This window comes from Scyliorhinus canicula, chromosome 7 (genome assembly GCF_902713615.1).
Source record: "Scyliorhinus canicula chromosome 7, sScyCan1.1, whole genome shotgun sequence".
NCBI classification, from domain to species: domain Eukaryota; kingdom Metazoa; phylum Chordata; class Chondrichthyes; order Carcharhiniformes; family Scyliorhinidae; genus Scyliorhinus; species Scyliorhinus canicula.
The window spans coordinates 147,962,813-147,978,044 of record NC_052152.1 but is presented as its reverse complement, the minus strand read 5'-3'; the positions used below and the strand labels follow the sequence as shown (position 1 = coordinate 147,978,044).

General features: G+C 47.5%; 1 protein-coding gene across 2 annotated transcripts in view; it reads left to right on the top strand.

Moving 5' to 3' along the window:
• Positions 1-543: 543 nt before the first annotated feature.
• The window catches only part of ccndbp1 (cyclin D-type binding-protein 1), a 45,040-nt gene continuing 30,351 nt past the window's right edge, over positions 544-15,232 (top strand). For both annotated transcript variants that reach the window (XM_038803089.1, XM_038803088.1), the window contains exons 1-7: positions 544-751; positions 4,218-4,277; positions 5,598-5,677; positions 5,766-5,847; positions 6,164-6,260; positions 12,724-12,797; positions 14,487-14,563. In XM_038803089.1, coding sequence (XP_038659017.1) covers positions 634-751; positions 4,218-4,277; positions 5,598-5,677; positions 5,766-5,847; positions 6,164-6,260; positions 12,724-12,797; positions 14,487-14,563 — 588 coding nt within the window. In that variant the 5' untranslated portion in view covers positions 544-633. The remainder of the gene's footprint in view (positions 752-4,217; positions 4,278-5,597; positions 5,678-5,765; positions 5,848-6,163; positions 6,261-12,723; positions 12,798-14,486; positions 14,564-15,232) is intronic.

Below are 15,232 nucleotides of genomic sequence, written 5' to 3'. Positions count from 1 at the left end.
GAGTGACGATAGGATACCCCTTGTCCTCAATTGTCACCCATCAGCCTCCACATTCAAAGAATCATCAGTTCCGCCAACTCCAGCATGATGCCACCATCAAGCACATCTTCCCCTTACTCTCCCTGTCAGCATTTCTGACAGATCTCCAGGCCCCACCCCCATGTCTCCAGAATCTGCCCCAAGTCCGAAGATCCCACCCCAGGTCTCCAGGCTCTGCCCCAGATCCCGTCCCTGGTCTCCAGGCCCTACCCCAGGTCCCATCCCTGTTCTCCAGGCCCCACCCACAGCCTCCATGCCCCACCCACAGTCTCCAGGCCCCACCCACATCTGCAGGCAACGCCCCGTCTCCAGGCCCCACCCACAGACACCAGGCCCTACCCACATCTGCAGGCCCCTCCCCATCTCCAGGCCCCACCCACAGTCTCCAGGCCCCACCCACACCTGCAGGCCCTTCCCCGTCTCCAGGCCCCACTCACAGACTCCAGGCCCCGCCCCCAAGCTCCAGGCTCCGCCCACAGTATCCAGGCTTTTCACCCACCGTCTCCAGACCCCGCCCCCACGCTCCAGGCCCCACCCACAGGCTCCCCGCCTCCAGGTTCTGCCGGCCCCCCAGGTCAGGGGCTTGCCGGGAAGATGGAGGAATGGGTATCAGCCGAGAACCAGAGCCTGGAGTCGGAGGCCCGGGTGGACCTGCGGCTGCCGTTGCGGAACCTGCTTCAGGGCTTGAGGGAGCTGGTGTCGCAGCTGCGCGGTGAGTGGGGAGAGCGGGCTCTGGGATCTCTGTCAGGCCCGGAGAGGGAGGTGAATGCTGGTTCCCAGCCACTCCGCTGAGTATTCCAGTGCTGCTTGTGAGTCCCTCACCCTCCCCTGTGTGTGTGTGTGTCCCTCTCCCCTGTGTGTGTGTGTGTCCCCCTCCCCTGGGTGTGTGTCCCCCTCCCCTGGGTGTGTGTGCCCCTCTCCCCGTGTGTGTGCCCCTCTCCCCCTCCCCTGTGTGTGTGTGTGCCATCCCCTGGGTGTGTGTGCGCCCCTCTTCCCCCTCCCCCGTGTGTGTGCCCCTCTCCCCCTCCCCTGTGTGTGTGCCCCTCTCTCCCTCCCTGTGTGTGTGCCCCTCTCTCCCTCCCCTGTGTGTGTGTGTGCCATCCCCTGGGTGTGTGTGCCCCTCTCCCCCTCCCCCGTGTGTGTGCCCCTCTCCCCCTCCCCCGTGTGTGTGCCCCTCTCCCCCTCCCCCGTGTGTGTGCCCCTCTCCCCTCCCCCGTGTGTGTGCCCCTCTCCCCCTCCCCCGTGTGTGTGCCCCTCCCCCTCCCCCGTGTGTGTGCCCCTCTCCCCTCCCCCGTGTGTGTGCCCCTCTCCCCCTCCCCCGTGTGTGTGCCCCTCTCCCCCTCCCCCGTGTGTGTGCCCCTCTCCCCCTCCCCCGTGTGTGTGCCCCTCTCCCCTCCCCGTGTGTGTGCCCCTCTCCCCCTCCCCGTGTGTGTGCCCCTCTCCCCCCTCCCCCGTGTGTGTGCCCCTCTCCCCCTCCCCGTGTGTGTGCCCTCTCCCCCCTCCCCCGTGTGTGTGCCCCTCTCCCCCTCCCCCGTGTGTGTGCCCCTCTCCCCCTCCCCCGTGTGTGTGCCCCTCTCCCCCTCCCCCGTGTGTGTGCCCCTCTCCCCCTCCCCCGTGTGTGTGCCCCTCTCCCCCTCCCCCGTGTGTGTGCCCCTCTCCCCCTCCCCCGTGTGTGTGCCCCTCTCCCCCCCCTCCCCCGTGTGTGTGCCCTCTCCCCCTCCCCCGTGTGTGTGCCCCTCTCCCCCTCCCCCGTGTGTGTGCCCCTCTCCCCCTCCCCCGTGTGTGTGCCCCTCTCCCCCTCCCCCGTGTGTGTGCCCCTCTCCCCCTCCCCCGTGTGTGTGCCCCTCTCCCCCTCCCCCGTGTGTGTGCCCCTCTCCCCCTCCCCCGTGTGTGTGCCCCTCTCCCCCTCCCCCGTGTGTGTGCCCCTCTCCCCCTCCCCCGTGTGTGTGCCCCTCTCCCCCTCCCCCGTGTGTGTGCCCCTCTCCCCCTCCCCCGTGTGTGTGCCCCTCTCCCCCTCCCCGTGTGTGTGCCCCTCTCCCCCTCCCCCGTGTGTGTGCCCCTCTCCCCCTCCCCCGTGTGTGTGCCCCTCTCCCCCTCCCCCGTGTGTGTGCCCCTCTCCCCCCCCCCCGTGTGTGTGCCCCTCTCCCCTCCCCCGTGTGTGTGCCCCTCTCCCCCTCCCCCCGTGTGTGTGCCCCTCTCCCCCTCCCCCGTGTGTGTGCCCCTCTCCCCCTCCCCCGTGTGTGTGCCCCTCTCCCCCTCCCCCGTGTGTGTGCGCCCCTCTCCCCCTCCCCCGTGTGTGTGCGCCCCTCTCCCCCCCCCCCCGTGTGTGTGCGCCCCTCTCCTCCTCCCCTGTGTGTGTGCGCCCCTCTACCCTGTGATCACTGACAAGTGTTGGCTCCTGGTCAGGAGATGGCTTGATTTCTAAATGTCTTCCTGTGTCCAAACCTATTTGTGGCCATTGCTCTCCCCATCAACATGTGTGTCTTAGTTCTGGCATCTTGTGTACTTTCCCAATGATTGGTTGTTGCTGCTAAAACCTGAAGCATCTTCTCTCACAACACTCCACACTCCATAGACTGCAGTGGTTCAAGAAGGTGACTCAGAAGTAACCACCACCTAACTTTGATTGGCATCAATTCCTGAGGCTGAGGCTGGTGTTGAGATCAGTCTTAGGCCAATGTGTGTCGGTGTTTGACCAAGACTAGGCTTGGCTGTGACTTCCTTCCCCCTTTTCAAGTATCTCTCGAGTTTCTTCTCCTTTCCAGATCTGCCCAAGCTCTGTGTGTCGGTTAAGACCCGTTGTTGTGGTTGTTTGGGTGGATTCTGGAGGGATGACAATTGTGGATAGCATTAGTGTGAGGCTGGAGGTGGATCATTCTGGGGAATGAATTACATCTATATGTTTATAGGGTGATTTATGTATAGATCTGGGAGAGTGTTGGTTTGAATATGAATCCATGGGCTTTGTTAACTTCCCAGCCAGGATTATTGTGGGAGTAGGGTGCAGGTACCTCCAGCTGGTGTGGAGTGGGGGGTGAGAGTCTGCTGCCCATCATAGTGATGGCGTCATGATTATTGATGAATTACTGACCCTGGGGTTATTCAAGTAAGGAAAGTAGACTCTCAGCCTCTACTGCTGAGTTGTATTGGAGTTGGGAGAAGATCTTGAGTGGGAAGTCGGAGACCTGCTGGAACAGGGGTAAGCAGGCAGGCTTCATGATACTGGAAAAGTAAATGTTTTTTTTGAGGGGAGGGGAATTTACTATCAGCCTTCCTCGGATTGTGTACAACAATGCTCTGATAGCCATAGAACAGGCCCTTCCTGTTGGCACCTTTCACTCTCTCCTTCTGACCTCTATAGACTGATTACTTGGGCCTTGCATCCGTATTTTGATGAAATCCTAAATTAGTCTGACAAGTGGACATGGAATCCATAGTAACCTTTGGGAATAAATACTTGAAGGGGAAAAACATCACAGGATTATGTGGATAGAACAGGAAAGTTAGATGAACTAGATTGCTCTTTGAAAGCTGACACAAATTGAATGGCCTTCTTATGGAATTCTTACAGTGCGTAAGGAGGCTATTTGGCCCATTGAATCTGCACCGACCCTCTGAAAGAGCACGCCACCCCGGCACACTACCCCGTCCTATCCCCACAACCTCACCTAACCCGCACATCTTTGGACTGTGGAAGGAAACCGGAACGCTCAAAGCAAGCCCACGCTCACATGGGAAAAATGTGCAAACTCCACACAGTCGTTCAAGGCCTGAATTGATCTCTGGTCCCTGGTGCTGTGATGCAGCAGTGCTAACTACTGTGACGCCCTTCTGTGCTGTACTGTTGCTTGATTTTGTTGTAACATTTTGGTTATATATGCATTTTCAGCATTGGTTGCTGGAGTGAGAGCTCTGACTGGTTTTTCTCGCCTCACCCTTTCCCCTACCTCATCTCCAGAACAGTGATTTTAGTTTGTGCATATTAACCAGCCTGCCTGCAATTGGATAACGCAGCACAATTGACTCTTCATGAGATGCACTTTTGTTCTAATTAATCTGTGAACCAAGACAACATTTTCGGATTTTCAAAGTAACTTCATTGCAATGTTAATGTAAGCTTGCTTGTGACACTAATAAAGATTATTATTATATTCATGCAATCTATTTTTTTTTCACAGAGGGAGAATCGTTGTGGAAGTCTGAAGATTTTGACTTGCAATACTTCTGGAAGACTCTAGGTTTGGCACTTAGGTTTGAGGATGTGAGACGAGATTACACACAGTTTTGAATGTCTAAATGACCTGAACTGTTCTTTATATATCTACTAAAACTAAATATAGAGGGGGATGATTCTCAAGGTGATTTTTGACATATATACTAGAGCTCAAAAGGGGAATTAGAATATTTGTGACTTAAATGCAGTGGTTAGCACTGTGGCTTCACAGTGCCAGGGTCCCAGGTTCAATTCCCCGCTGGGTCACTGTCTGTGCAGAGTCTGCATGTTCTCCATGTGTCTGCGTGGGTTTCCTCCTGGTGCACTGGTTTCCTCCCACAATCCAAAGACGTGCAGGTTAGCTGGGTTGGACATGCTAAATTGCCCTTGGTGTCCAAAAAAAGTTAGGAGAGGTGATTGGGTTAAGGGGATAGGGTGGAAGTGAGGGCTTAAAGTGGGCCGGTGCAGACTCGATGGGCCGAATGGCCTCCTTCTGTACTGTATGTTCTTAAAAACAAAAAAACACACAAAAACATAGCTATCTCTACGCCCCCCCCCCCCCCCAAAAAGCGGACCGCAAATATCATGGTCCATGTAACTCCTCCATCTCACGGTCCTCCCTTCATTGGTTTTCCTACCCTTATTCGTCACTTCCATGCCCCCCCCCCATTCCCCCCCTTGCTGACAGACTAATTTTCCTTGAAGAAGTCAATGAACGGCTGCCACTTCCGAGCAAACCCCTGTACCGAACCCCTTTAGGTGAAATTTTCTCCAACCTGCAAAACCCTGCCATGTCGCTCACCGAAACCACCGACTTCTGGGGCTCCAAGTCCCTCCATCCTAGCAGAATCTGTCTCTGGGGCACCAGGAAAGCAAAGGCCAGGATGACGGCCTCTCTTCCCTGCCGCCTTGCACATTAGTAAACCCTCTCCTGCGTTCCTACTAATCCTGAAGGTAAACCTTTCAGTACGTATAGGGAGATTGTGTGTTTAGCTTGTTAGAGTTTTACTTTAAACATTGTAATTGAAGGAAAAAAATGACTTTTCGTTTAACCAATACACTACATGGGATTATTATTTAGTTCATAGAACCTTTTGTCAATGTTATTGTACCAATGACTTCCTTAAGGTTAAATTGAAACTCTGATGAAAGCATGTACAAATGGAAAAAAAAACTTGCAACAACAATTTAAGGTCTGCCTCACTAATAGATTTTAGGGGTAAATTTGGATTAGGCAGTTGCCTGGCTGATTCTGGAGTTAGTGCTATCAGTTGCGGTTGCTGTTACTACTCATTTTAAAATTTTATAAACCATTGCCTAACCATTCCCAACATATTTCCTCCAGGTGAATGTTTTAAAGCGATATCACAAGAAGCAACAAAGTTAAGTCTGGCCTTTTCAAAACCACCTTTACCATCTGTACAAGTAGGTGCACAAGCTTAACCTCAGATCATAATTCTTGCAAATCTATGAAGCAATGCTACATTCCGTTTACTCATATTTTCTGTACTAGGACTGTCAGAAACTCACTGCAGACTTTCAGAAGAACATCCTTAATTTAACCACTGTGTACTACTGGCTACCCAAGAGTCAAGGCAAGTGCTGCTGAAGTGCTGCACGTTTAAGATGTTAATGCTGGAACGTGTAGATCCATGTGGCAGAAATGTGAATTTTGTTTCCCAGATGTAAATCTGTTCGAAGCATTGTTGCCTGACTACCCCTTTGAAAGTTTTCTCAATGTTTCTATGTTGGAATGCATCATTTGTAAGTAAGATTGTCTTTTTAGAAACTGATGTAAATGAGTCAAAAGATCTCTGACTTGATGCTTTGTTAAGCATTCGGTGCAGCATGTTTTGTGTTGTTAGCTAAGCAATTATAGTTAGAAATCATTGATTGTTTTGTTTGCTTCAGGTGTAACTCTACGACGGCTAGTTCGCAATGCCACAATGGACATAGTGGAGGGAGTTATTCAGCTATTGAATGTGGTACTGAGCACACCACTTCAAAGGTGCTAACTTCAAATACATGATTGTATTGAAAATTTGAAGATGTAAATAACAAACTTGCATTGTTTATTTAAAATGTAGCACCTCGCCAAGCACATTGCGCCTCTAGGAGAACTTGAAATGTTTTGCTCTGATATTTTAAAATTATTGAATTTTGGTCTTTCTCTTCCTTCCACATTTCAGTCTTCAGATGTGTGCTGGATTCACATATATGGGTCCCATAATCAGTGCCTGTGGGTGTCTGCTTACAGAATGGACTGTAATTTAAATATTTTATTTTTACAACACGGGAGGAGGCCATTTGGCCTATCGTGTCCGCACCGGTTCCCAATAGATCTACCCAGCTAGTCCCATTCCCCAGCCCTATCTCCGTAGCTCTCTAAATTAATCACTTTCCAATATGTATCCAGTTCTCTTTTGAAACCTCTTATGGAATCCACCTCCACCACTCTCCCAAGCAGTGTATTCCAACTACCCCCTTTCACAACTGCTTAGAGTTCTAAATAATGTACAGACAAGTTTTATGATTGTTACCCAATCCGGAGTAATGTTATGATTTTCTATTTGGTAGATATTTCTTGTGTAATTTTGAGACATTTTTTGCGGGGGAGGGAGAGGAAAAGATTTAAAACCATAGTTTGATGAAGCCAAGCTGAATTGGGATTGTACATTTTGTCCCTCGACAAGTGTTTTCCCCCCCACCCCTGAAGAAGAATTTGGTGATGGCCTAGTTTACGCTGTAATTCCCCACACCACCAGCTTTAATGAGATACTAACCAGCTTTTTCTAAGAACATAATATATAACAATTGTTTGGAGTAGCTTTTTTTCGATACTCGTATATAGGATGTGGGTGCAATCCAGAGATCGTCACCCAATCCTAATTGGCTTTGAAAAGGTGATGGTGACCTGCTTTCTTGTACCACATTCAACCTTTGTGGTGTAGGTATACCCGCAATACTGTTTTGGGAGTTCCAGGATTTTAGCCCAAGTGACTGTGAAGGAACAGTGATATGTTTGCAAGTCAAGATGGCGTATGATTTGATTGTGGTGTTCCCATAACACCTGCTGCCCTTGTCCTTTAAGTGGTGGGGGATACAGATTTGGAAATGGAGAGTTGCTATTGTGTATCTTGTAGCTTCATGGTATGCCTGCAGTGGAGGGGAGTGAATGTTTAACTCGCTCATCTTAAAGTGATGGATTGGTTGCCTTCTGCTGCAGACCAGTCTGACAGCTATGTCTCTAGGACTTGGCCAGCTTTGTCAGAACAAAGAACATTACAGCACAGGAACAGGCCCTTCGGCCTACCAAGCCTATGCTGATCCAGATTCCTTATTTGGACCTACTACTTGTTGCCTAAATGATCTGTATCCCTCCATTCCCTGCCTGTTCATGTGTCTACCAAGATAGATCTTAACATTGCCTTCACCACCTCCACTGGCAACAAGTTCCAGGCACCCATCACCTTCTGCATGAAAAACTTTCCCTGCATATTTTTCCTAAACTTTCCCCCTCTCACCTTGAACCTGTGCCCCTTGTAATTGAGTCTTCCACCCTGGAAAAAAAACTTCTGACTATTCACCCTTGTAATGGTGCTACCAAGCCACCCTAGCAGGTGGACATGGAGGTTCCCCATCAGTGTATATTCTGTGCCCTCGGCACTCCTGCCTAATAGTTTTCAAAATGGGAGAGTAGCGATCCATCATCTGAGGGAAAGTGATAATCAACACGAGGTTTCTTTGTTCATGGTTAATCTGATGCTATGGAGCCTCTTGGGATCCTGAGTGAACGATGAGCACTCTCAAGGCCACTTCCCCCTGACTGTATACTATTGCACTTCCATCTCCTGTGGGTCTGGCCTGCCAGTGGGACATGATATACCCAGTTATGGTGATAGAGGAATCTGGGTCATTGGCTGTAAGGTTTGGTTCAGTGAGTGTGACTATGTCAGGCTGCTGTTGTCAAATTTTGGGACAAATCCCGAGATGTTGGAGAGGGTTGGCTGTACTGGGTGTACGTTTGTCGTTTCCGGTGCTTGGCTTAATGTCTTGCGTGTTCGATTGATATAACCCGGTGGTAAATATCCTCATTTGTTGAATCATAGATTTTTTTTTTGTTCCAGCACTTGGGCTCATTTTGTCCATACCGCCCACCTCATGCTTCCTCAAACCTATTCCTAATCAACTGCACACCATCCAACTTCTGTTCATGCTCCCATGTTAGCTGCTATTGTTAACTAGTTCTCTCTCTTTGGGTAATGTTTTTCTCTCCTTTAAAACTGCAGTCATTATCCCTTCTCAAAAAAACAACCCTTGGCCCCACCTTCTTTACATACACCCATCCCATCTTCAACCTTCCTTTCCTGTTGTTATGACAGGTCCCCAAGTGAGTTTCCCCAAATTTGTTAACCTGGACGAGACCCCGCAATGTGTTACCAACCGGCTGGGATACCCCTGGATGAGGAGGGATGAACTGGGCTCCTTTCTTTAGTCAGCTCCCACTGCTGGTCGCAACACTAGTAATCTTTTTTAAAAATAAACTCCTTTTGCAGATGTGTTTTCCTAGTACCATTTTTATGTTTTAAAAAGAGCCAATTTAATCAGGCTTTCTTGAGTTAAAGATATGAGTTTATTAACTACTAAAGTCATGGAATCCCTACAGTGCAGAAGGAGGCCATTCAGCCCATCGCGTCTGCACGACCCTCCAAAAGAGCACCCTATTCCCTTAACCCGCTTATCTTTTTGGACACTTAAAGGGCAGTTTAACATGGCTAGTCCACCTAACCTGCATGTATTTGGAATGTGGGAGTAAACTGTGGCACCTGGAGGAAACCCATGCGGACACGGGGAGATTGTGTAAACTCCACAATCACCCAAGGTCGGAATCGAACCCAGGACCCTGGCGCTGTGAGGCAGCAGTGCTAATCACTGTGCTGCCGAACAAAAAAGGATAAAGTATTTACTTGCATTTATGCAGATTTGACGTAAGAATTGAGTCCAAAGTAAGTTTTAAGAAAAAGATATACAAAACAGTCCTTGATTCGTGGGGAATAGAAGATTGCGCATTACTCCCATTGTCATTCGAGATTCTAGTGGTGCTCACTTCAGGAGAATAGTCGGTTTCAAGGCTCTGATATTCTGCAGTTTGGCGGACAGACATCCTAGTGTCTATTTCAGCTTTGGTCTTTGCTGACTTGGCTTACTAAACAATCAGAAATTTACTTGCAAAAGCTTTTTGCGGGGGTGCTGCTGGCTGGCATTTTACTTCTGTGTTGCACACCGTCACCTCCAACACTAATTCGCGCACATACACAAGCCGCACATCTGTCTGGACATTACGCACAAGATGTGTCTGATGAGATTATGCGCATCTCCCGTTATATCCCATTGTCTCCACCAGAGATGGCAGTTAGTTTCTGGATATTTCACACGAGCCGTTGCCTGGCAGCATGGTGGTTCCATTTTCTGAGTATCATCCCCAACAATTCAGACAGTGACATCCTCGGTAACCTTTGGGCTTGTGTGTCCATTTTTTTTTAACCCCCAAGTCTTGTTTTAAAGTCCAATTTATCCATACGTAATTCTACGTTTTTCCTTCATTATTAAGTGTCAAGTGTTGGTGCCTCCCAAATCTATGTCCATCTTTCCCAGAACCTCCGGTTTGAATCCTTCCAATCAATGTTCCACCTCTGCCAGTGTAAAACAGCTCTTCTCAAAGTCAGAAATGGCACCTTTTGTGACTGTCAAACGTAAACTATCCCATCCCATCTTTACATCAGGGAACACATACAATTTTCTTTTTTAAATTTAGAGTACCATTTTCATTTTTTCCAATGAAGGGACAATTAAGCGTGACCAATCCAACTATAATAATAATCTTTATTGTCAGAAGTAGGCTTGCATTGCAAAGAAGTTACTGTGAAAAGCCCCGAGTCGCCCCATTCCGGCGTACACAGAGGGAGAATTCAGAATGTCCAACTTACCGTACAGTAGGTCTTTCAGGACTTGTGGGGGGAAACTGGAGCACCCGGAGGAAACCCACGCAGGCACGGGGAGAACTTGCAGACTCTGCACAGATAGTGACCCAGCCGGGAATCGAACCTTGCACCTTGGTGCTGTGAAGCCACAGTGCTAACCATTGTCCTATCGTGCTACCTTGCACATCTTTTGAGTTGTGGGGGCGAAACACACGCAAGCACAGGGAGAATGTGAAAACTAGTGACCTAGAGCCGGGGTCGTACCTGGAACCTCACCGTCCTGAGGCAGCAGTGGTAACCACTACGTGTCCGTGCTACCCATACAAACCTTTGGGAGCCAAGAGTAGGCCTTCCAGCCCCTCAAGCCTGCTGCACCATTCAATAAGATCATGGCTGATCTGATGTTGGCTCAACTCCACATTCTGCCTATCTCTGATAACCTTTGATTCCCTTGTTAGTCAAGAATCTATTTACCTCTGCCTTAAAAATATTCAATAACCTTGCCTCCACTGCTTTCCAAGAAGAGGAGTCTCAAACACTCATGGCCCTCGGGGGTTTTTCTTCTCCCTTCCATCTTAAATATGAGATGATTAAAGGTCAACATTTATTGTCTATTGCTAATCGCCCTTGAGAGGATGGTGTTGAGCTTCTTTCTTGAACTGATGCAGTTCCTGTGATGTAGGTGCATCCACAATGATGTTAAGGAGTGAGTTCCAGGATTTTGACCCAATGCCAGTGAAAGAATGGAGATAGATTTCCAAGTTGGGTTATTGTGTGACTCGAAGAATAGGAATGTCTATGTTCCCATGCATCTGTTGTTATTTTCTGTCTAATTGTAGCCAGAGCATCACTCTTCCCTGCACCATTACCCCTGGTGCCCCCAAGGATGTATCCTTGGGTCCCCCTCCTATTTCTCATCTGCATATTGTTCCTTGATGAATCATTTAAAAACACAAGTGTGAGTTTTCACAGGGACACTAACAACACCCAACTCTACCCCGCACCACCTGTCAATTAAACTGTTACTAAACTGCCAGACTGCTTGTCTGACATCCAATACTGGATGAGGAGAAATTTCCTCCACAAGAATATCAAGAAGACCAAAGCCAAACTCCAGTCCTTAACTGTCGCTTCCACCCGTCTCCCTGGTATTTGCCTGAGGCTGAAGCTAGTGTCCTTGGTGTCATATTTGATCTTGAGATGAAATGCTGACTACCTGTCCATGCTTTCACTAAGACTGCTTATTTCCATCTGTTACCTGACTCCACCCTACCTCAGTTCATCTGCTTTTGAAACCCCACAATCGTGATTTTGTTACCGCTAGCGTGGCTATTCCCTGCTGGTTGGTCTTCCACATTCCCGTTTATCCATCTCTCCTGTACTCACGGACTGACTTACGTTGATTCCCAATCCAGCAATGTTGTTAAAATTCTCATCCTTGTTATTGGTGGCATGGTAGCACAGTGGTTAACACAGTTGCTTCACGGCTCCAGGGTCCCAGGTTCGATTCCCGCTTGGGTCACTGTCTGTGTGGAGTCTGCACGTTCTCCCCGTATCAGCGCGGGTTTCCTCCGGGTGCTCCGGTTTCCTCCCACAGTCCAAAGATGTGCAGGTTAGGTGGATTGGCCATGCTGAATCGCGTTCCGTGCCCAAAAAGAAGATTGTGTGGGGTTATTGGGTTACGGGGATAATGTGGAAGTGTGGGTTTCGGTCGGGTGCTCTTTCCAAGGGCCGGTGCAGACTCAATGGGCTGAATGGCCTCCTTCTGCACTGTAAATTCTATGATTCAAATCCCTCTCAATGTAGCTGAAGGGTGAATATTCCAAAATGGGAGCAAAATATCGTAGACAGTGGAAATCTGAATTTAAACAAAATGATGGAAGTTCTCAGGTCAGGCTGCATCTGTGGAGGGAGAAATAGAGTTAAAGTTTTGGGTAGATGATCTTTTCATCCATTTTGACAAAACGTCAGTTGAACTAAAAAGTTAATTCTGTTTTTCCTCTACACAGATGCTGCTCATACTCTTGTCAGTTTTAGCTTCTTGAAATCCTCTGTCAGTCTTTAGTGTATGAAAATAAATATCATCAACAGACAAACTTCTGCAATATGTTTGATGCAAACAAATGCTAAACAAAAGGATCAGATTGGGAAACCTGTGCACATTCTTGAGCATGGAAATTCTGATCTCGTTCTCTTTTAACTTTAATGTGGAACAAAGTAGTCCTAATAAAATGGTTGTTAATGCTTTAAGAAAAATATGTGATTGGCAATTAAGTTTAGCCTTTGTGATGGTGCATTTGCAAGCTGGTACATTAACATTTGTTTTAAGAGCTACTTTTCAAGTGTTAGCGCCATTTTAGCCCTCCATGGTTATGTGCTGAATTTCTTTTTGCCGTGAAATAGAATTGATGTCACAGGTTTGAATGTAATGGTGTTTCTGCCCTGCCTTGTGCCTTTGCTCGATTTGTTTAAGTTTTTTTTTGGTTTTAGTTTGTCACAGGACCAGTTGACGTCCACAGGTGCAGTTTGGGAAGCTTGCGATCGACTTTCTAAGTTACCAAAAGGTAATGTGGATTTCAAAATGTGCCATAAGTCATATTGTATAAGGTGACCTGACGTGTAAGATGCCTTCATTTATCTTGCCTCGAAAATCATGCTTTTGCATATATTCGGTATATAATTTGACACCCTTTTCCAGCTGCAACATACTATATTTGCATTAGTAGTCACCTTCAATTTCTCACACTATAAATGGATATTTCACTTACCAGCACCTTACAACTGGGCACAAGGCTTCAAGCATGCTGCAGAGATGTGCGGTAGTTTAAGACATGTCCACTCTTTTCACCGGATGCTGATGGCATTTCAAATTGGCGATCACCCACACCCATGCCAGAGGTTCATTTCTGTACTCGGCATATAAGTGGACCCCAGTTTCTGGAGGAATTTTTCAAGGTTTCGAACGTTGATTTGTACTCTGACATCTAACTTAATTGGCCGAATATATTCTGCTTGTGAAAATGGGGGAAGGGAAAGCTGGTGGTCAGGAAGCTATCTAAACTTGTGGATTGTTGAACCATGGATCATTTTATTTGTTAATATTTTCTGCTTTGGTGATATGGAAATTGCATGTGAATATCTGGCAGAGCTCAAAATGTATCCTCTTTCATGCTAATGGGTCTTTCCCACTAAAAATCTTTATTTGCACAAAGAGCTTTTTCATCATCATCAGTGGTTAACACAGCACCAGAGACCTGGATTCCATTCCAGTCTGTGTAGTTTGCACTTTCACCCTGTGTCTGCTTGGGTTTCCTCCCACAGCCCAAAGATGTGCAGGTCAGGTGGATTGGCCATGCTAAATTGCCCCTTGTGTGTCCAAGGATGCGTAGGTTAGGTGGGGTTGCGGGGATAGGATGGGGGAGTGGGCCTGTGCAGGATGCTCTTTCAGAGGGTCGGTGCGGACTCGACGGGCTGAATGGCCTCCGCCTGCACTGTAGGAATTCTATTCTAAAACAAATCTGTGCTGTACTATTATTATTTGAGGATATTAATGTTTTCATAGAATTTACAGTGCAGAAGGAGGCCATTCGACCGATCGAGTCTGCAACGGCTATTGGAAAGAGCACCCTGCCCAAGCCCACACCTCCATCCTATCCCCAGCTCTGCAGCTTATCTATGTCCCTCTGAAACTTGTAACATTCTTCAACTCCACCGACTTTAGTGTCATCTGCAAATTTACTCACCCATCCTTCTACGCCCTCCTCCAGTGGCCCCAAAACAGCTCCTTGTGGTACACCACTAGTAACTGGACTCCAGTCTGAACATTTCCCATCAACCACCACCCTTTGTCGTCTTCTAGCTAGCCAATTTCTGACCCAAAGAGTAATGCAAGTACTTTATGTTGGTGCTTTCTCTAGTGTAATAATGGTTCTGACAGTTCCTTGAATTAAATTATAAACTGGATGTCAGCATTTTGATATTCCTTGTACTAACATTGTTACAAAACTTTGGCGCTGCTTTCATTAGAAAAGTTGTGACTGAGCATCTATCACGATGTAACTTTTAACTTTGTTTACAAGGAGTCATATGCCGCTTTAAGTTCAGTATTATGTACAATTACCTTTGTCATTAACCGAGTGATGAGGTGAATTCTTTTTTCTCTTTTGCGTTTAACATTTGTCCACTCTGCCTGGTTACATTTTCTAATTGATTCGATCCATGTGCAACAGACTTAACTATTTTGTACTCTACAGATAACAAGGCCGCTGTTCTATCGCAGATGTCTTCCTATGCGGCTATTGTAGAAGATGCATTGGAGGAAATAGAGCAGGTACAAATTTAATGGAATATACTCACCTAAACATAAAGACTAGCCTATACAAAACCTTAGGACCTTGATCAGTCCATGCTGGAAGAGGGGTTGTCGAATGGATTTAGAGATTGCTGTCTGGTACAAGAAAGTAGAAAAGCTGGAACAATCGGGCATTTTCATTATAACATTACAGATTGGAGGGTGATATATGGGAGTTTAAAATGATGAAGAATAAGATTTGGCAAGAGTGTCCATAGAAACCAGGTTTGGAATAGAGGGCAGGAAAAACTGAGGCGATGGATTGCTCTTCCAGAAACTGCGGTCAGTGTTCAAGCTTAGATTGGGCAGGAGGATGAAGAAAAGATGCTTGAAGTGATAGCAGAATGAGGGGGGGGGAGAATGTGTTTCCAACTATTTGCTTGTATGGAGGACAAATGCTGACATGGACTGGTTGAGCTGAATGGCCTGTCCACATTGTAATTTCAATATATTTGTAATTTCAATGTATTTCTGTGTATGGAAGATTCTAACACTGAATATCATTGAGCAATACAGAACATGGAAAGCATTTGGCCCATCCATACTGGGCCTTTGAAATAGCTATCCTCAGAGAATTGCACTCTTTTCTCAAGTATTTATCAAATTCTCTTTTTTGAAAGTTGCTATTGAATCTGCTACAACTATCCT